Source organism: Acomys minous, assembly GCF_964271855.1.
Source record: "Acomys minous genome assembly, chromosome: 13".
NCBI classification, from domain to species: Eukaryota; Metazoa; Chordata; class Mammalia; order Rodentia; family Muridae; genus Acomys; species Acomys minous.
In genome coordinates, this window is record NC_140495.1 from 33,119,253 (window position 1) to 33,141,998 (window position 22,746).

The 22,746-nt window shown below is 39.3% G+C and overlaps 1 protein-coding gene across 4 annotated transcripts in view; it reads left to right on the plus strand.

Moving 5' to 3' along the window:
- SNX14 (sorting nexin 14) overlaps positions 1–21,551 on the plus strand; it is a 64,945-nt gene extending 43,394 nt beyond the window's left edge. For 2 of the 4 annotated variants that reach the window (XM_084753441.1, XM_084753443.1), the window contains 11 exons: positions 1,503–1,586; positions 5,594–5,694; positions 7,217–7,328; positions 11,704–11,744; positions 11,852–11,995; positions 14,799–14,922; positions 15,149–15,313; positions 15,492–15,587; positions 16,861–16,952; positions 18,874–18,930; positions 21,354–21,551. In XM_084753441.1, the coding sequence (XP_084609567.1) occupies positions 1,503–1,586; positions 5,594–5,694; positions 7,217–7,328; positions 11,704–11,744; positions 11,852–11,995; positions 14,799–14,922; positions 15,149–15,313; positions 15,492–15,587; positions 16,861–16,952; positions 18,874–18,930; positions 21,354–21,392 (1,055 nt within the window). In that variant the 3' untranslated portion in view covers positions 21,393–21,551. The remainder of the gene's footprint in view (positions 1–1,502; positions 1,587–5,593; positions 5,695–7,216; positions 7,329–11,703; positions 11,745–11,851; positions 11,996–14,798; positions 14,923–15,148; positions 15,314–15,491; positions 15,588–16,860; positions 16,953–18,873; positions 18,931–21,353) is intronic. The other 2 variants (XM_084753442.1, XM_084753444.1) reach the window with 1 other exon arrangement.
- The last annotated feature ends 1,195 nt before the right edge of the window (positions 21,552–22,746 follow it).

The following is a 22,746-nucleotide window of genomic DNA, read 5'->3' on the forward strand; positions in this document are numbered from 1 at the left end:
AACTATGCTTTAGTTAATTTTTTTCATATGGTATATTTTGATTCCCCTCTATGAGTCTTCCCCACCTCTCTGCTCGCCATGCCCCCCAGTGGCTAAGTAGAACTGGATGAAATCTGACCAGACTGTCTTCATGTTTGGCTGTCTCAGGCGTGGATTGTAATAGAGAACTGAACAGCACTGACAGCAGAATAACCGTTCACCACTCAGCTTTGCTGAGCAGGTGGGACGCTCCGTGTAAGGGAACACAGAGGCTTGCACATTTGGGAACTGACAATAGAAACTTAAAGCTCAGGAAGGAGGAAGCATCTGTGATGTGAGGAGGGGAGCGGCAATGAAGGCCAGTGCTCACCATCCCCCTTAGTGAATTTTCAAAAAATACTCCCAGAAACTAATTCTAGTTCAGAACTCAGGGCATGGAATCAGGAGCAGATGATGCCAACTGGCTGCTGTGATGCTTCCTCCTGTAACTATAAAGCAGACAGGGCCTTACTTGTCCAGGTCAGAGGCAGTGTTTGCTTTATGGTAGCTGCTGTTGGCCTTACTGAGTAAGAACACAGCACAGACATTGTCGGTACTGTAGTCTGATTTGTGCTCCAGACTTCATTTTGGTTGGCCACATATTTTTGTTACTGACGGGCTGGTTTTTTTGTTTGTTTGTTTGTTTGGTTGGTTTTTTTTTTTTTTTTTTGGTTTTTCGAGATGGGGTTTCTCTGTATAACTCTGGCTATCCTGGAACTCTGTAAACCAAGGTGGTCTTGAACTCATAGAGATCCACCTGCTTCTGCCTCCTAAGTGCCAGGATTAAGGGCGTGCACCACCACACCCAGCTGTTACTGACTCTTTGAATAAATATTTTTACTTCTTTTGCTCTATTTTTAAAACTTTGGCCTTATAATTAAAATGCAAAATATAAGCATAGTCTAAAAATAACTATTGTCATCAGCATTACATGTGCCCTTAGGAAGCCATGGCCTCAAAAGGAGAAAAATGTGTAGTATTTTCATCATTTGCTACACTGATTTTTTTTCAGCAAGAAAATAGAATTTTTAGATTTTTATGGACTGGCGACATGACTTGGAGTAAAAGAAGGTGCTTGCCACAAAGCCTGGCATAGAGCTCTGGAATGCATATGTAGAAAGAGAAAACTTAGTCCCAAAAGTTGTTTGACTTACACATGTGTGCTGTGGTGTGGCATACATGTGTATACAGACAAACTTACAAAATAAATAATTTGTAAAATTTTAAAATAGTAATTGCATACTTTAAAAGTTCCTACCAGCCTTATGATTCTATTATCACAAACTTCTGTTTGCTTGTCATCATAAAAAAATGAAAAAATTTCAATTTCTTCTAGAGAATTTGAATTAAAATATAGGGTGAAATATGATAATGTGATAATATTTACCTAAGGTAAAGACTGTAATGTTGTATTTTCTATTTTAGTATTATTAATGTTTTACTTTCTGTAGTGGGCTGTAAACTTGCTTATTTTTAATTTACAGTTGGACATGAGCCTGAACATTGGTCTGTCTATAGAAGATATCTTGAATTCTACGTACTTGAGTCAAAATTAACAGAATTTCATGGTATGTTGGTCTTTTATATAAAACAATTCAGCGATTGGCCTTTCTTGAGAAGTCCAGATTTTTTTATTTTTAAGTAAGTGTACAGTTGATGTTGACAGTTGTGTATGGTTCTGTTGAAAACAAATTCCTCTATTTTAGCTCTCTTTATCTATAACCTGTTTGGTTTAATTAACATTTCTAGTCACTGTGCAGTTGAATTGGTTGGTGGGAGTTTTTGTATCTTTTTTGTTTGGTTGGTTTTTTTAAGACAGGGTTTATCTGTGTAGCCTTGGCTGTCCTAGATTTAATTTGTAGACCAGGCTGGCCTTGAACTCACAGAGATCTGCCTGCCTCTGCCTCCCAATTGCTGGGGCTATAGGCATGCCTTACCATGTCCAGCATATCCTAAAATTTTAATACTAGGAAAATCTTGTAGAGGATCTCCCAATACAGTTTATGTTGACTCTGAATTGATGCTGGCAAGTCCTTGATGAGGTGATTATTACAGGAAAGTAAATGAGCACACACTCTCACTGCACAGTTTTCCTGGAGTTGGAGTGTGTGCTTGTGTCCAGACTTGTGCCAGCCAGGTGCATGGCTCCCTTGTATACTCTTCATCTGTGAACTTAGGGTTTTCATTTAATGCTGAAAGACAATTTACCTTTATACATCAAACTCCTGTACTGAGCCTGGTGGTGGTGGAACATGCCTTTAATCCTAGTATTTGGGAGGTGGATCTCTATGAGTTCAAGGCCAGCCTGGTCTACAGAGCTAGTTCTAGGACAGCCAGGGCTACATAAAGAAACCCTGTCTCAGAAAACAACAAAACAAAATAAAAACTCCTGTATCAAGTAAAACTAGTTGAAATCTCCTTTTTGTTAAAAAAAAAAAAATTGCTAGTGTCAGCCTGCTAGAAAAAAAACATACCCAATATTTTTAAATTTTGTTGTTAAGCTTGTTTAAAATGGAGAGAATGCTACATTTTTTGTCACAAGGTAGTGTGTATTTATTTAGTGAGGTTTTATCTAATAGATTCCTACCTCTTTCAAAATAATTTTGTAGTAAGTTTTTCGAGTTGTTTTAAATGTATTTCTTGTCAATTTTATATGTGCATACAATATGTCTTGATTATATCTGCCCCTTCTCCTTCTCCACAATGCATCCATGTCACTCTCTTACCTTTTTCGTTTTGTAACTCAGCGAGCAGAGTTCCCGCTACCAGTTTGTACTGTTCACATGTACATTGTTATGGGGCCATCCATTAAAGCATGGACCATCAGCCAGGGGCCATGTTCACAGAGAAAATTAAGTCTTTTCTGGCAGCCATCAACTGCCAACAGTTTCTCAGCTAGGGATGGGGCACCATGATCCCCTCCTCCGTCCATGCTGGCATTTTGACTAGCGTGGTCTTACACAGATAACCACGGCTGCTGTGACAAGTGCAGTGTTCATTCCCTGTCTGGAAGACAGCATTTCATAGGTAGCACTTCCCCATCCTCCAGCCTTAGGTTCCTTTTGTTTTAGTTTAGTTTTGTTTTGTTTTTGTGTTTTTTGAGACAGGGTTTCTCTGTGTAGCCTTGGCTGTCCTGAACTCGCTTTGTAGACCAGGCTGGCCTCGAACTCATAGAGATCCCCTGCCTCTGCCTCCCTGAGTGCTGGGATTAAAGGTGTGTTCCACCATGCCCAGCTGGTTTTATATTCTTCATGTCCCCTCTTCCAAGATATTTCCTGAGCTTTCAGGCAGGATTGGGAGGGATTGATATAGTTGTCCCATTTAGAGCTGGGCACTCACAGTCTCTTATTATTCCCAGCACATTGACTAGTGAAACACTACTGTACTAATTGCTGCCCACTACAAAAAGAAGCTTCTTTGACTAAGGTTGAATATAGGTCTAAACACAAATATTTAGAGGTTGGCTTGACATCACCATTTAACAAAGCATAGGCAGTAGATTCCACACTAGGGTCTTGACCTCCCAATTGTAATCTTTTCGATAGAGATGCAGCATCAGGCACACACTCTCTCCTGTGGAACAGGCCTCAGGTCTGCAGAACTGCAAGGGCAGTTGTTTATCTCTGTAACGAGTCTTGCCGCCATTGTGTCAGTCGGTACGTCTTGTCTGGCAGGTAGATATTGTAGATTGCAGGGGCCAGCACTTGGTAAGACCATTGTGTCTTTGTCTCCCAGCAGCCTGCATAGCACTGTTCGGAGCTGTGAGAGCTAGCCAGCAGGAAGTTTCCTAGCTCTTTGTTTCTATGTCCTGCAAGCAAAGTGTGTTGTATCAGGGTTAGAGAAGTGGCTCAGCATTTAAGAACACTGGTGCTCTGTAGAGGCCCAGTATTCAATTCTCAGTGCCAACGTGGTAGCTTACAACCCTCTATAACTCCAGGGCTCCTGATGCTCTCTCTCTCTCCTAGCCGTATGGGACATCAGGCATATACAAGGTGACATGCATATGTGCAGGCAAAACACACAAACATTTAACAGCAATAGTGTCTTACCATCTAGTTCTCCTGGAAAACCTAGAACATTGGTAATAGTCCGTGTTGTTCGTCAGGTCTGAGAGACATCCCTGGCCAGCCATTCATAGGGATGTGTCCCATACTTGGCGTTTTTGGTAGCTAACCCACTTCTAGGCTTTGATCTTTTACAAACCTACTTTATTTGGGGTTCTTTAATGCCTCTACTTCCCTTCCAACCCACCAACCCTAGATAGGAGAGAGAGAAGGTTAGTGGGCATAGCAGTAGACCTGTTTAGACTCCGTTCCTCGGGTGAGTCCACTCTTCATCGTCAGATTCCAGAAGACCCGTTGAATAACAAACTGAAAAATCAGCAAAAGCGACCACTGACCTCGGGAGCATTTCTTTCTAGGAGTGTTGCAAAGCGATGAAAGCCAAGCCATGTGAAGTAATGCAAAAGCCAAGAACCAAGAACCAAGCTTCTGTTTTTGGGGCTCATATATAACTCTTCTCTGAGTCTGTACCAGGATGTTTATCAGCTGGCAAAGACCATGCCCCCATATGAGGCAGCTCCTCTTCTATCAGACAAACACCATGTGCCCTCTCACAAGTGTGTTTCCAGCGGACAAACATCACACACCCTCACACATGTCTGTTTCACATCCTACACTTGGGACCAAAACAAAAACATGTTTACATCCACTGCACCCATTGCATTTTGAAGCAGCATTGTCCACTCGTACAGGGCATTCCATTCAAAGTTTTTATATTAGCTTACAAAGTAGTAAGTTTTCTTCTTTTATTTTTGTGTTTGCTTTTCAAGATAGGGTTTCTCTGTGTAGCTCTGGCTGTCTTGGAATTCACTCTGTAGACCAGGCTGGCCTTGAACTCAAAAGATCCAACTACTTTCTGGCCTCCCGAGGTGCTGGGATTAAAGGCTTGTGCCATCACCACCTGGCCAAAGCAGTGAGTTTTCATAGGGCTTGTTCTTATATTCATAATTTTGGTTAAATAACCTCCCATGTCCTGCCCTTATTCTTGCTTAAACCCTTAGCCCTTGGCATTCATGCCACATGCTATGCTATTCCCTGCCCCCTTCATTCTGGCCTATTCTGCTTCTCATGGACTCAGAGCAGTTTTTAAAGCAGTTTTACTCATGCAGAAGTGTAAAAACCTGATAGCATAGAAGAGTGTTTTTCTTTTTTCTTTTTTTTTTTTCATAGACAGGGTCTCTCTGTGTAGCCTTGACTGTCCTGCACTCTATTTGTAGACCAGGCTGGCCTCAAAACTCATAGCGATCCACCTGCCTCTGCCTCCCGACTGCTGGGATTAAAGGCATGCGCCACCATTGCCCAGCTGAAGAATGTTTTTCGAGAGTAATATTTTATATAGCAGAAGATGGTCTTTGGTCTGGATTTCCAACTTGAAACCTTTTGATTGTGTGAAGATTATTTAAAAGATAATGTCACATCTCTGCAAAGCAGTATTGTAAATCTGAATTTTTATGGTAGTTTAAATAAAATGTTAAAATAGCTGAAATAGTAAGAACTTTATGCACCCATTTCAGGCACATTTCCAGATGCTCAGCTTCCATCCAAAAGGATCATTGGCCCCAAAAACTATGAGTTTTTAAAGTCGAAGAGAGAGGAGTTTCAGGAGTACCTGCAGGTACAGCGCAGCTCCCTCGCGCCATCTGACTGATCACCCCCGTGTGTTGCTCTTCTCTTATGTGCTTTTTTCCTCACTTATTTCTTCACTTTTTTAATTATATATTCATTATACAAAATAATGTGGGGTGTTTTTTGTTTGTTTGTTTGTTTGTTTGTTTTGTGCTTTTGAGACAGAATTTCTCTGTGTAACAGGCCTGGCTGTCCTGGAACTCGCTTTGTAGACCACGCTGGCCTGCTCTCACAGAGATCAGCCTGTCTCTGCCTCCCAAGTCAAAATAATGTTTTTATTATAACGTTTTCCTATGTGTGGATGATGCATTTTATCATACTCACTTCCCTCATTACCCTTTGTTCTCTTTCCTCCTTCCCCACTTCCTGGTGGCTGCCTTCCTCTTCCCAAACAGCTGTCTTCCACTTTCATGTCCTTCAAAAAAAAAAAAATCTAGACTCTTATGAGAGAAAATATATGTGGTTTGTCTTTCTGAGACCTTGTTTATCTTGCTTAAATATGATTCCAGTTCCATCCATTTTATTGTAAATGACATCACTTTGCTCCTTGTGACTGGATGAAGTAGCAGTGTGCATACATAACACATTTCCTTATCCATTTATCTATTGGTCTGATCCTATAACTTGGCTATGCAAATGTCTATTGTACACACATGCATTGCTTCGTAATACCTGTCCACAGAATTAAAACATACTCTTTTCTATGTGGATTTTAAAGTGAATTTTTGGCTGGGCATGGTAGCACATGACTTTAATCCCAGCATTTGAGAGGCAGAGGCAGGAAGATCTGAGTTTAAGGCCAGCCTAGTCTACATAGCACGTTGTAGGCCAGCAAAGGCTACATAGTGAGATCTTGTCTTAAAAGGAGAATTTTGATAAGAATATATTTTGCTTGTGTTGCTGCTTTGTGATACTGGGAATCAAACAGGATCTTGCCATCCAAGCACTCTACCACTGAGCAATAACCCTGACTCCCAGTATTCTTTGTAATGATAATAAAATGCTAGATATTTCTTGGAGAGGGTATTAATTAGTTGTATGCTAATTAAAGACTTGATATAGGAGATTTTAAAAAATTGGTATAAAAATTAAATATAGAGTTTTTGGGTCTGATTTTATGCTTAACTTTCTCAGCCTGGGAATTGTCCTCACTTCATTATTCAGTCCCTTTTATTACACAGTTCATAAGTTTTATTTTTCAGTTACTTGAGATGAACTCTTTATCATTCATCACTCAGAATTGACTTTAAATTTCCCTGTATATGTACATTGTGCTATATAAACAGTATAATTATTTATAAAAATTTAAACATAAGCAAGGTAAACTATTTCAGTGGATATGTTTTTCCTGGATGTATGTAATTGTCTTACAGGTCATTTGGTTAGATTAGGAAATATGTTTTGATGACTTACAGTTTCTTGGTCTTTGTTTGTTTGTAATCATTTTAGATGAATTTTGATTATCTTTCTAGGTTTCTAATCTGTTTCCCCTCTGTTTCTGTTCATTGAAGAAACTTTTGCAGCATCCAGAACTGAGTAACAGTCAGCTTCTGGCTGACTTTCTCTCCCCTAATGGTGGGGAAACACAGTTTCTTGATAAGATACTTCCAGATGTAAACCTTGGTAAGTCATTTGAAAGAAACACACATAAGAGGATAAACTGAAAAGAACAATGCTTTTAGACTAATGTTGGAAGATGGTAGGCTGGAGAGATGGCTCAGAGGTTGAGAGCCCTGTTTGCGCTCCCAAAGGTCCTGAGTTCAATTTGCCCCAACCACATGATGGTTCCTAACCATCTGTAATGAGATCTGGTGCCCTCTTCTGGTGAGCAGGTACACATGCAGATAGAACATTGTATACATAATAGATACATTTTAAGAAAGAAAAGAAAACTGGTTTTGAGGGACTGGAAGGAAGGCTCAGCAGTTAAGAGTACTGATTGCTCTTGCAGAGGACCAGGGCTCAACTCCCAGCACCCACATGGCTGCTTATACTGTCTGTTAACTCTAAGATCTGACACCCTTACAGAGACATACATGCAGGCGAAACAGCAATGCACATAAAATAAAAATTTCTGATTATTTTCCTAGTCACTTCTAGCTACTTATTCTACCACAGAAAACTATCAGCCAATAATGTCCTTGTATGCATTTGTATGGTTAAATAAAGTCGTAACAGTGCTTTACTCAGTGACAGAGTGCATAAATGGCAATGACCCTATAAGATTATGCCACTTAGGGACTTGTAGCTGTCATAAGTTTGTATAAGTGTACTCTTTGAAGTTTGTGCAACAAAATCACTTAGCATCAAATTTCTCAGGATGTATGCCCCATCCTTAGCTATGCATATAAGAAAAAGAAGTGATAGTGTTTTCAGCAGATATAAATATACATAGCCATTATCCATTATATGAGCAACTTTAATACAATTTTTAAAAAAATACCATATCTTTTCACATTTGACCTGAAGACTCATCTAAGCAAGTTTCTCCCTCTACTTCAAGTTATATAATTTCTTTTAAGTTGTTTATTTGTTTATACATACTTTCAAGGATTATAATCATTCCTTAGGACCTAATTTTCTTTAGGCAGCTTATACATAATTAAGTTAACTAAGCATTGTATAAAATAGCTATTTAAATTAAACTAACCCTAGTACATTCTGAGAACATTTCTATCTATGATACTGTGTACATGGATTTTATATCAAGTTTAGTCTATGCAGAGACATTTCCATTTGAAATTTTCCCTCTGAATTTTATTTTTCCATTTAGAATTTAGGAAAATAGCCTAGATGAGTAAAATTTCAGCAATGATGGTTCCTACTAGCTTTTCCCTTTTGTTTAGCCTAGGACTCCAGCCCATGAACTGTTGCCACCTACATTTAGGGTGGGTTGTTCCACCTCAGTTAAGCTCTCCTGGAATTCCCTCTGTAGACCAGGCTGGCCTCGAACTCATGGAGATCCACCTGCCTCTGCCTCCTGAGTGCTGGGATTACAGGCCTGCGCCACCACTGCCTGGCAGTTAAGCAAATCTTATAATCCCTTACAGAGGTTTGCCTCTGGATCTTGTCAAATTGGCTGTATTAATCATCACAGCCATATCTTCAATTCCTTCCTCTTGTCTTAAAAAAAAAAAAATCCATTTTAGTGTGAGGCAAGATCTCAGTGGAGTAGTCCAGAAAGGACTTGCTCTCTCTTTGCAGCCCAGCCCTGGCAGACCCTGAACTTGGGGTTTTCCTGCCTCAGCCTCCAGAATAGCTGAGATGACAGGCCTGTCTTTCCAGGGCACCTTCAGATTTCAGTTAGAAAAATTACTTTTAGTCTGTAGATGGTCTTCTTCCCAGTAGTATGGTCTTAAAGTCAGTTAAAAACAATCAGAAAGGCTTATGTTTGTTCTACCTTGCAGGATACAAATAATGTTATGAGGTATCCCTAGTCAGAGCGGACTCCATGGAGACACCTAGGATGCTTATTACAGTTCATTTCTATTAGAGATAGAAGTTAGCATTTCTGTTTTCTTTTTAAAGGTTTATTTATTTCTTTCAAGTTTTTTTTATTTGTTTATACATACTTTCAAGGATTATAATCATTCCTTAGGACGTTTTGTTTGTATGTCTATCTACACCCCAGAAGAGGTCATCGGCTCTCATAGACAGGTGTGAGCCACCATGTGGTTGCTGGGCATTGAACTCAGGATCAAGCAGCCAGTACCCTTAGCTGCTAAGCCATCTCTCCAAAGTTAGCATTTTTTAGTGATAAAATTTCAGAAAATGATGATGCCACATGCTGGTGCCAGTGTGGAGCAGTGGGAGCTTTACTCTGTTAGCAGGAATATAATTGGAAAAACTATTTGGAAAAATAGTTTGATATAACAACTGAGTGGTTCAGGACTTCCTCTCTGTGATAGATGCTGTCAAAGAGCTTGTATCTATGTTTGAAAATGCTCAAAGCTACATTGTGTGTCATAGTTCAAGGTAGAAACAGCACAAATGGTCATTATCAAGAAAGGAGACAGATAAACTGTAGCGTCTTTGTGTTGAGTCCCAGAGAAATGAATGCCTGAAGCTTGGAGCAACTAGCAACAGAGTGGATGACATTGGGACTTGCCTACCACACATGAGGCCCTGGGTCTGAGCCCCGTCTCCAAACGAAACACACAGCAAATGAAAGAAACAAGGCACACGTGAAAACAAATACAACATTTCTTTTATGTAAAGTTCAAAATCGCCAAACTAACCTACTAGAAATATCTGTATAAAATTGTTGAAGCCAATGTATGGTAAATGCAGTATTTCTCAGAATGGTTTATAATACGTAGTTTTAAGTAGAACTGAATCAGCGTCTGTTTTGTCATTGACATCAACCCATTTAATTGATCCAAAGCATTTGGTATGTGTGACCTTTTTATCAGAGGAAATTGTGAGGAACTTTTTATACTTGGTGTTTAGGAAATGGAGTTAATTTGACCTGGTTTCTTATTAAGTTTGACAGAAAGTGAAAAAAAAAATCATGGAAGATGATCCAAGTAAACAACTGAATGCATGTGTTGCTTTTGTGGGTTGTTGATAATTTTAGGGCAGTTTGGACTTCCTGAGTTTATAGAATCCAGGTTCCCAGGGCGGAAGAGGCCGATAGGTAGGCAGGAACTAGTGACTTGAGTTCCCCTATCACTCAGAGAAATAATCAGGCTCAGTAGCAACACAGTGAGAGAAGTGCATTCTGTGAACCCTGTGACCTGAGGAACCTGGGAACATTCTAAAGGGTGTTTCCAGGCCCTGAAAGCATTCTGTGGTTTCTACGTCATATACAAGTCTAATTATTTTCATTATTGTCTCTTAGTATTGCTATGTCTACCCAATGGGGGTAAAAGAAATTTTAAGTTGTATTTGATGATTTTGGCTACTTTACATGTTATTTTCTAAATATGTTTAGTATTTTCAAAAAGGGAACCTGGAGATACAAACAATAAATAATTTGGACAAATGTAGCTTCTTTTTCTGTCCTTGCTTTGGAGAAAGGGTCTTACTGCATAGTCTAAGATGTCCTTGAACTCTTCTGCCACAGTCACTGGGGTATGCAGCAGCACCTGTCTAGAATAGAAAATTTTAAACTGAAAATTCAGAATACAAACTATTCCAATAGCTTAAATGTTTCTAAAAAATATTCTTAAACATTTGACTAACTTTAGTATATATTTAAATGTATTTTTCATCATTGTTTAAAAAAATTTTTAAACATTTTTGAAGTTTCTGACTTGTGTGTATGTGTATATATTTCTTTGTCTGTCTCTGTGTGTGTGTTTATGCGTGTGTGTATATAATATACCATATATGTGGATGCCCACAGAGGCCAGAGGAGGCCATGAGATCCCCTAAAGCTGGAGTTAAGGGCAGCTAGGAGCCACTCAACATGCTCTGAGAACCAAACTCACATCCTCTGAAGAGCAGCAAGTTCTCCTAACTGCTAAGCCAGTTCTCCAGTCCTGATGAAACGTTTTCATAGAGTTTTTCTGGGCAAAGCATGAGGCTAGTGGTAGACCATCTGCTTAACATGCAGAGGCTTTCCCTAGGTTTGGGTTCGGCACCAAGGTCAGAAAGGAAGGGTGCAAGGAGGGAAGGAGTAAACGAATAAAGGGACAAACTAATGAATGTTAGTTCAAATAGACATCAGTGTCAAGAATCATATTGCTGTCTCCTTATTGTGCTCTAACATTTATTAGCAGTAAGCTTCTTAGATCTCTTCTATATGCAGCCTCACGACTTATTTTTCATAGTAAATCCCAAATGCATTTATACAATAGTTTGGTGTGTCACTTTTATTGTAAATTTCAATATTTACATCAGTTCAAGTATGAAATGATGAATTATAAACACTTTATATAGCTTTGGCTTTTTATTTGACTATTTTCTGTTTAAAACTACCTAGTGAAATATTCATGTAAACAATTACACAGTATGTTCTACTTTCATAAAATTAATATTTTATTTTTAATTGTAGGCAAAATTATAAAGTCCGTTCCTGGAAAACTAATGAAAGAGGTGAATTACTAATTTATATATATTTATAGATGATGTTGATATGTTTAATTGCTGGTGGGTTGTAGTGGCTTCTTTGATACTGAAGGTGGCCTCCTCTGTTGCCACAGAAAGGCCAGCATTTGGAACCGTTCATCATGAGTCTCATCAGTTCATGTGAATCCCCGAAACCTAAACCGAGCAGGCCAGAGCTGACCATCCTCAGCCCCACTTCTGAAAACAACAAGAAGGTACTGCATATTGTCAAAGAGGCCGTAAGTGACACAGAAGACAACTAACGGGCGAGGGCTGGACAGGGGAGGTGCAGGGGTGGCACGGGCTGTGGCCTTCCAGTCTTGGTTTTCTCTCTGCAGCCCTTGCCCTTTCTCGTTCCCTTATCTCCTTTTAGCGCGATGCAGTTCTCATTCTGTTTCCAGCATCTTCTAACCGTCTCCCATGTATTTCTGCACCACCCCCCCCATCCCACTATTTCTGTCTCTGTTTATTCTGATCCATCTGCAGCAAAGCCTATTTATTTTTTTAATCTAATCCTCTATATAAACCCATCCAAACTTTCTAAAGAGTGTATTGTTTACTTTTAGAATTAAAAAACATTCCCTCTGCAAGTGTCCTGTTGTGTTCAGTAGTGGCTTACTGTTTGCTTCAGACAGTTCAGTCAGACCAAACACTTGAGATGCCTCCCCTCCCCCGCAACTGTCCTCTCCTGGGTTGAACTGTCCTCTCCTGACTCCATTGTTAGAAGCCGTTCTCAGCCCCCTTCTGCGCTGCGGCTTCTTAGAGACAGTTAGACAGGTGCAGGTGCACACCATCTGCTGCTTCTCTCCTGGATTATGAAAACTCTGTCACGCTGAAACTCAAAACTGCTTGAAGCTGTCAGAGCTTCTCCTCTAGGTGGCTCCACTCTACAAGCACACTTGTGAGCGATAGAATCCTAGTGCCCTGCTGGATGGCATCACAGAGCATTGTCCTGGGGAAACATAAGGGAAGAGGAATTATGCCCGAGTGGGAATTGTTGTACACATGGGTACATTTGTAAAGTTGAGGCAAACAATCAAACTGGAGCTGGACTTTGCTGGTGGCTTGTAAGACTTGGTGATGTTTAACAGTGGGTCATCATATGTTTATACTCTTGATCTCATGGAAGAAAATAAATTGACAGAAGATCTTATAATATGTAGAGATATTTACTAAAATGTTTTTTATTTGTGGGGAGGGGCGGTTCAAGACAGGGTTTCTCTGTGTTGCCTTGGCTATCCTGGCCTCAAACTCACAGAGATCCGCCTGCCTTTGCCTCCCCCAGTGCTGGGATTAAAGTCATGCGCCACCATGGCTGGCTTACTAATATGTTTTTTTGTAGAAGGAAAGCTTAGAAATGAACTCTAACATTAAAGGCCTGATTATCTAAAAGGTGTTAGAGCAGGTAAATTATATTAATGCAAATATACAAAGAACAATATCTATAACAGGGTTATATAACAAATGTAGTAACTAGGGGGTTAGGTTTTCTCCTTCTCTTATTTAGACTTACTTTAAGTATTTTGTAACAAAAAATTAAACATAAAATGTAGGTGGGCGGGAGACTCATCATTAGATACGGTAGACTATTCTGTGTGGTAGCCACTATTCTGTTTCTCGTCTCCCCCCCTCTCCTGTCATCTCCAGCCCTCCCCTGATCCCTCCCCAGCTAAGAGGTCTTGGCTGGCCTCTACCCAACTAAGACCCAACTGCTTCTTCTTCCCAAGTGCTGGGATTAAAGGTGTGTGTGTGCCACCAGGCCGGGTTTAGGTCCTGTATTTCTTCAACTGTTTCTGTTAGATGTTAAGTTTCTGTTGTATTTTTGCACTTACTGCCTTTTGCATGATCTCTGGTACATAGAACTTAGTGTTTGGTGGATGGATGCATAAATGAATAAAACAAATGATTTTGTGAAAGTGAATTACCTAACATTATTTGATTTTTATAAAAAGTCAATGCTTTTCATAGTTTTTGTTTAGGAAGGATGCTTTTTCTTTTTTGGGGATTGGATCTTATGTAGTTCAGACTGGCTTTGATTTCACATTGTAGCCAGCAGGTAACCTTGAACTGCTCTTTCTACCACATGAGTGCTGGGATTCCAGGCATGTGCACAGTGTGGTGTGGTGCTAAGGACAGAATCCAGTACTCCATGCATGCTAGGAAAGTGCTTGTCTAATAAAGCTAGTCCCCACATCATTTTTCCCCATATTGACTAAACTGTTTTGGACTTGAATAATATTACAAATGAACTTTGTATACTGGTGAATTTTTATATCTGTAGATTAGTGAGTAATTCATGGTCTTTTAAATATACTAGTCTTAAAATTAGCTATTGGTAATGTAGTTACATACCGTCACAAATTACTTTGTTTCTTTGGGTTTATGGAAACAAAAGAGCATCTTAGGTGGCTGAAGCAGGAGAACTGCTAAGAGTTTGAGGTCAGCCTGAATTACATAGTAGATTCCAGGCCAGCTGGGGCTAAGAATGAGACCTTGTCTTAGAAAGTCAAAAGCAAAACAGTAGCAGCAATAATAAAAAAAGAAAGAAGAGGTAGGTGTGGTGGTGCATGCTTATAAAACCTAGTGTTTAGGAAGCCAAGAGTGGAGGCCCATGAGTTTGAGGCCAGTCAAGGCCACACAGCTTTGTCCTGTCTCTGCATCTCTCCTAAAATCAACAATGAAAATGAGGGTCAGGGATACGGCTTAGTGGTAGAACATTATAACATCCAAGCACCAAAAAGCAAACATCCCTCCAGAAAGGAGGAAAAAGCAAGGAAAAGAAAAGAGATTCTATTAAAAAAAAAAAAAAAGATTCTGTATGGATAGTGAATTAACCTCAGGGCAAAAGTGAATACAAGCTTTTATGTAATATTTTGAGAGAAACATGTGTTTTTCTGTGGCTTTCCTCACAAATGTGAACATTTGAAAGCAGATTTTAAGCTTTCCTAATGTGGCAGTTTTGCTGTGTATTCTTTTAACCTTAGTGATGTCAATAGGTGCAATAAAGTATATGTCTCTTTATTATTTCAACTTTTATTTTAGCTTTTCAATGATCTGTTTAAGAATAATGCAAACCGTGCTGAGACTACAGAACGAAAGCAAAATCAGAACTACTTCATGGAGGTGATGACTGTGGAGGGCGTCTATGACTACCTGATGTATGTAGGTAAGGCCTGAGCGGTCCCTGTTGTTTTCCATCAGTCTGCCTCCTGGTACAAGTGCAGCCCTACCGCAACGCTGTGAAAGACGTTCCTTTCACAGATTTACTTTATTAGCCTTGAACATGTTACAATTACCAGTGTTTGTGAGTAAAACTGACCCATGTTACTGGTATCCATTTACCATCTTGAGCAACAACAGATCTCAGGTGCTCCCCAATTGGTTTTCCTCAGGGCGAGTAGTCTTTCAAGTTCCAGATTGGCTTCATCATCTTTTAATGGGAACGCGAATCCTCTTTAAGAACACGCTGGAAGTGTACACCGACTACTATCTCCAGTGCAAACTGGAGCAGCTGTTTCAGGAGCACCGGCTGGTTTCACTCATAACGCTTCTCCGAGGTTTGTTTGTATTTGACCCAGTCTATGTCATGTTTTGTTCTTGTGATTTTAGTTAGGTCTAAAAGAGTAAGGGATGGGTTTTTGGTTTTTGGTTTTTTAACCAGAATTTCTACTACTGCGATATGCTTGTGTATAAATTGGAAAAATAATTGTATAAATTTCTTGTACTCATTTTTAGATGCTATATTTTGTGAAAATACTGAACCTCGCTCTCTCCAAGATAAGCAAAAAGGAGCAAAACACACTTTTGAAGAAATGATGAATTACATTCCTGGTATAATGTTTAAATAACTTAATTTCATATAGATTAGCACCCCTCTGAAGTTGCAGTATAATTACTGAGACTGTTATTATGAGTCGCTATTTTATAAATAGTAAAGACTAGTTAAATTAATTAGCTCATCAGTTCTTTTGTTGATAGCATCAATATTTTGTTTGTTTGAGATAGATTTTTTAGCTGTAGCCCAGGCTGGCTTTGAACTTGCAACAATTCTCTTGCTTCAGTCTTTTTAGTGCTTTTACATGTATGAGCCACTCACTATACTTGGCTCACCCCTATTTTTAAGGCAAGGCTATTTTTTTAAAGTTTATTCAGAAAGAGTTACTCTATATAACAAGCCCTGGCTGTCCTGGACTGCTTTGTAGACCAGCTGGCCTCGAACTCACTGCCTGGCTGGGAGTAAAGGTGTGCATCCACCAGGCCCAGTGAAAAGGCTATTTTTATTCACACAATAGTCAGGAGTTTTTGTTTGTTTGTTTGCAACAATAACAACAAACAAGGTCTGCTATGTAACCCTAGCCTGCTTGGAACTTGCTGTGTAGACAAGATTGGCCTTAAATTTGCACTCATCCTCCTATTTTTGCTTCCCAAATGATGAGGTTATGGGTGTCTACAACATCTTGTCATAGACATTTTTTCTATATATTTCTACTTGTGTATATACAAATGCACACAAACATCGTTTGGCATTTAAATTCTTTTGCTTGAGGCTGACAGATGGCTTAGTAGCTAGTTAAGAGTACAGTTAAAAGAGTACATACTGTTCTTTCAGAGAGCATCATGTTAGGGGACTTACAACTGCCTATAACTCCAGCCCCAGAGACTCTAAAGCCCTCTTCTGGACTCTGTGGGAACTTGCGTTCATGTGCATATCTCTCCTCACAAACACAGTGCATACAAATAATTAAAAATAAATATTTTAAAAAATTGGCTTTGTTTTACCTTGTGTAGTGGTGGTGGTAGTAGTAGTAGTAGTAGTAATAACAACAATAATAGTTATTATTATATATACATATATTTTGTACATATGTATTACATATATACAATATGTCCTGTGCATTGAGAACTTCTGAAAGGGGGATTAATAACTACATATTTTTGACTTGACTATAAGATTTGTTTTTAGGAGCTTCTTGCAGAAATTGGTTTGAGAAATACTGACCTACAACTTTTACCTGTTGTCTGGGAATGGAGGAGGCATTTCATTTTAAGAGGCAGATAGTAATGAGTCATTATGAACTGTTTCACATGTGTCTTTCCTGTTTAGATCTGATAGTCAAGTGCATTGGTGAAGAAACCAAGTATGAAAGTGTTAGACTTATCTTTGATGGCTTGCAGCAGCCAGTGCTCAACAAGCAGGTAAGTAGGCAGTGCTGCTGTGGTTTACTGAGCAAGATGTTGGCTTTATTACCTGTGTGAGTCATTATATGAAATCTAGCCCACATAATCTAAATATTCATATAGGAAAATGTATATACACTGGTGTTGCTGGTTATCTTCTTTGTGACATGCAGTGTTGTTTAAAGTTAACATATCTTCCTAGTAGAAAGTTTTGGCTGTGTAGAAAACCTATGACAAGGTAAACATTTAAATTTTCATAATTCAAGTCACAAAAAAAACAGTTAACTTTTTATTTTATGTATTTTTATTTTTTCAAGTTAGCACAGAAGGTAACGGATATCATCATAGTATTTTCATCCATATGTGTCATGGTACCTTATTAAAAAGTTTTATGTTTTATCTGTGAGTGTTATGTCTTCATACACACCAGAAGAGGGGAGCCAAATCCCATTATAAATGGTTGTGAGCAGCTATATGGTTGCTGGGAATTGAACTTAGGATCTACAGAAGAGCAGACAGTGCTCTTAACTGCTGAGCCATTTCTTCAGCTCCCATGACTTCATTTTCATTCATCCCTCTCACACATTGCCCATTGTGCCTACATCTGTTATTGGCCCTTCCCTCGCTCCTTATAATGTTAACATTATTCCATTGCCTTATTTCTCCTCTCCCTAAAGTTCTCTTCCTCTTCTCTCGTGGTTCTATTCTCTTTTGGTCCCTTTCTACTTTGGTTCCCTACATACATACAACATATTTCTTCTTTTCTTTTGTTTTTTTATTTTAACTATCTTACATTTCAAAGTTATACTTATTCCTTGAAAATTGCATACATATGTATAATGCATTCTTTTTTTAAAATTATGTTTCTCTTTTAATGTATACATTTATATTATTACACATGAATAAAATAAACCACATACAGCAGGAAGAACCATGAGACATTCAGGAATTATATAAATGTTACGTTCATAGTGATTTGGCTATTTGTATTTGGCAAACTTGAAGTAAACATGTTTCCTATCTTGTTGGGTCTAAATTTCTGAATAAAGATCAGTATCTATCGTATCTCATCTCTATTAACTTAAAACATCTATCTTGATTTTAAAACATCTTAACCCCTAACCTACTAAGCTTAATTGAAAGACTGAAAGACTAAACTATCTGGTCTTCAACCGCATCAGAGATTTGGGAAGGAATAAAATTTAAATACCTGAGTGAACCAGAAGTGCAGGTTAGCAGCTTCCAAAATGAGAAGATGACAGAGACATTTTACTGCATAAACAGTAACCCAACACTCTCTATAATGTTGGAGCATTATCTTCAGCATTCTGGCCCAATATCTCTGACAGACATATTTGCGAGGCAGGAACTGGCTTACCCTGTTTTGGCAGAGTTTGGCTATTGACTCTGCCTGCATCTAAACTTGCCCATTTTCAGGCAGAATTCTGTTTGTGGCAGAAATGAGGACATTTTGCCCAGTGGCTTGTTTGCCACATTTGAAGCCAACTCCGTAAGGAGATTCTTTGATGCTCATCATCTTTGAGGCAGGGTGGGTGTTACCAGAGTTAACTTGTCTTGTTGTCAAATAATCTTTAGAGTAATAAAAACATCATGTATATAGTTGCTATATATTTTGATGAAATCTTAATATAATGTCATTGTTCTGCTTGTTTATTTAAAATTTGTGCAAAGCAATTTACATAAAATGGGTGAAGCATAATAATGTCAAATAAATTTCTTTTTTTTAATTCAGAAAGGTTTCTACCATGTGTGTAAGGATAGAACATTGTTGGTGGTATTAGATACACTTCTATGCTTGTTTTCTGTTGCTGTTACTTTCCCTGCCTTTTCACCCAAAGATTACCATAGTCCTGGATTCTGTGCCTCCCATTTGTACTGTTTAGTGCATTACATTTTATTGCATGTCTTTGTGTTGCAGCTGACCTACGTTTTCTTAGACATTGTGATACAGGAGCTGTTTCCAGAGCTGAATAAGGTACCTGGAAAACAGTAATTTATTCATTCTTCTTTGAGTAGTATTTGGACATTTAATTAGAGACCAAAATTTACAGGAACTATTGCAACTGCAAGCATTTGAAAGCTAAACAACTTGAGACAGGTGGCTTTTTGTATTGTCCCCGTCCAACTTGTCCAAACGTAGAGTGGATTTGGGGCGGCAGACATAGGACAGTCTCTGCCGTGAAGGCCTGCTTTCCTAGCTACAAACAGGTGAGGGCCTTCACTGTGCTGTCAGCTGAACGTGTGACTAATCTGAGCCTCGGAACGGGCCTAGCTGTTCAGATGACCCTCTCAGAACACATAAGTATTAGAGTTAGACCATGGTGTTCTTACCATATTTAATCTTGAGGATGTTAAGTTCTTTTCTTTCTAAATATAATTTAAACATTTATTCTTTTAACATTTCATACAAGTATACTATGCATTTAGCCATCTACCCTTTAATGTTCTAACTCCCTCTGGACCCCTCTCAACACATCTCAACACAACTAAATAACCCACTGAGTCCAGTTAGTGCTGCCCATATGTGCACGGATGTGGAGGAAGCCAGTGGGGCATGAGCAGCTTGCCAGTGGCCACGCTCTTAGAAAGGATGACTCTCTCCTCAGCAGCATCAGCAGCCAATAGTTCCTCAGGAGTGCGGCTCCTGAGCTCCGCCCACATGCAGGCTGCGATTTTGGCTGTTTTTATAAAAGTTTTGCTAATTAATTGTGTGTTTGTGCACATACGAGTGTGCATCCATGTGCATGCTTATGCATGTACACACAGACACACACACACACACCCCACAATGCATGTGTGAAGGTGAAGGACAACTTGCAGGGTGGGTTCTCTCCTTCCATTGTGTGGATCTCAGGGACAAAGTCAGGCTGTTAGACTTTTTTTTTTTTTTGAGATGCTGAGGACTGAACGTAGAGCCTTTTATATGACTGTCTCACTCTGTTCAGGTGCCCACAGTTACTGTGAGTTGAGGCTCTAGCAGTCTTCTTCACCCCCACTTCCTAGATGTTTCCTGAGCCTTGGGAGGTGGGAGTTGGCATAAATGTCTCACTTAGGGCTGGCATCGACAGTCACTTATTCTCAGCACTTTGACCAGTGAGGGCATTAACTACTGCCTACAGCAAAAAAGAGCCTCTCTGACTAAGACTGAGAGCAGTGGTGGTCTATGGTATAAACACACATACTTATAAGGTACTTCAACAACAAGACTTTTTAGCAGCAATATCAGGCTCCCTGCTATGACTTCTTCAGTCATTGGTTACTGACCAGATTTACAGTACCAGGCATGAATTTCCTACTGGGGAGCAGCCCTCACCTCAAATCAAAAAAAGGAGTTTTAGCTCCATAACAGTCATGCTGCTACTGTCCAGAGGGCATGACTTGCCTGTCATGTGCAGGGTCCAGCGTTTTTGTTGGTTTGTCCACCATTGATTGCTTTTCTTCCCTAGCAGCCTGTATGGGACTTTTGGAACTCTGAAACCTAGACTGCACGGGGGGAGTTTCCCAGTTAGTTCCAGACTGACTTCTCTATGTGCTCTAAGCAACGCGTGTGGGATCCTTATAAGTAGGGACTTACTATCCAGTTATGGTGGGCAGCCAGCTCTCATTTTTAAAAAAGGTGTGTGTGTGTGAGTGTGTGTGTTTGTGTGTCTGTATGTCAGTATGTATGTGACTGTGTGTGAATGTCTGCAGTGTGGAAGTAAAAAAGTCATAGCAGAGCTGTGGTTACAAGCACAGTGCTTGGCTTGTTACATGGAAAATGGGCTCAGAACTCTATTCTCAATTGCACTACAGGAGCTGTTGGCTGCTGAACCATCTCTCCAGCTCCTTTACTTTTTGTTGTTGTTGTTGTTGTTGTTGTTTTGAGACAGGGTTTCTCTGTGTAGCCCTGGCTGTCCTAAACACACTTTGTAGATCAGGCTGGCCTGGAACTCACAGAGATCTGCTTGCCTCTGCCTCCTGAGTGCTGGGATTAAAGGCATGCACCACCACACTCTCCAGCCCCCTTACTTTAGACTAATCCCTTTAGATGGCATCGTAATGAAAACTCACTCCTGTAGAGTAGGAAAACCAGATTTGGGCTGTTCATCTACTAATTGTAAGCTTTCAAATTTTAGTAATATTAAATATATTTTTAAAAGAGAGTGGAAGTGTTAGGTATTTTATGTTAAATTGCATTTAAATGAATACCAGAAAACTTTAAGCGCTGAGATTTTTATGATGTCTATGACAGTACGTTCCTATTATCTGCTCCGTGTGCCAGGAAGTACTTGGGTTACTGTGTATGTTGTGTATGTGTACCTTCACTTAGAATATTACTGTAGTACAGCTGTTAGCTAGTTAAAAAATGAACTCTAGCTTACTACTGTCTTCTATTAAATGGCTTTATTTTTGCTTTAGGTACAAAAGGAAGCTACCTCTATGACATCCTGGATGTAAATACTTGGTGTAGAATAACATACCAGTATAATAGAAATGTTCTTTTCACTTTGTATATTTTTATAAATATCATGTACTTCAGTGTTTGAAATATATATTTTTGTTTTAATAAAGACTAACAAACTTAATAGCAATAAAAAGTGATTTAGGTATTATGGCTTTCTGTGTTCTATTTACTGTCTTGATTTTACCAGAACATATGCCACTTATTGCTAGGGTGTTTTGAGTGTGTGTGTGTGTGTGTGTGTGTGTGTGTGTGTGTGTGTGTGTGTGTGTTCATTCATGTGTGTTTGGAACATATGTGTGGCTAGTTCTCATGCCCATGTGTGCACATATGTGTGGATGCCAGAGGTTGATACTGGCTGTTTTTCTCCATCACTATCTACTATGTTTATTGAGGCAGGCCCTCTTGCTGCCCCTGGACCCTCTGGATTTGGCTAGTCTAGCTACCCAGCTTGCTCCTTCCTACCCTCCCACGTCTCTGCATCCTGAGTGCTGAGATTATAGGCTTGCCTACACGCCTGCTGATTTTTATGTAGGCACTGGGGATTCAAAGTCTGGTCCTCACTCTTGCATGGCAAGCACTTTATCTACTGACCCATTTCCCCACGCCTGTGTTGCTGAGTTTGAAAGAAAGCAAACAAGTAAGACCAACAACCTTTGTATTCTTTTGCTTCAAATGCAATTGCATTTAGTGTGAAAACAAGTGGGCCAAGGTTCAAGGTCTCTCCTTTGTGTGTCTAGCTGTGGTGGTTCGTTTATACAAACACAGCACATTCTTTGACAGTGTCTAGCAAGATGCACTTAATCATTTATTTTAACGTTGACTACATCTAAAATCATAAATACATAGTCTGTTAACAGTAGTGGACATATTCTGTTTATACTTTTTATTATAAAATTAAATATTTTTAGCAAGTCAATAAACAAAGATTAAGTTTGCTTTCTACAATTTTGAAAGTCTTCTACCCGTATCTGAATTAGCACACATAAAAGGCAGTCTTACCATGTACTTTATAACTTTCAAAGGGTTTTTTAGCTACTAGTAACTTTATTTTTCCAACCAGATAGCTCCCTCTGGTAATTCTGTTTGTAGCAGCACATTTAAAACATGTTCTTCATGAAGCCTATACATTAAGACACGCATAAAAACAGCTGGAAGAATGGGCACAGAAAGCATTTGAAATACACTAGGGGAATGGGCTTCTGAAAGGGGCCCAAACTGTAGCTACTTTTGGAAACAAATACTTTATATTTAAACAGTAATGCAAGCCTAAAGAGAGATCAAAGTGCGACTTCTATGTTTATAGTCTCCGTGGCTTAACATCATCACCTACAAGACATAACACATTTA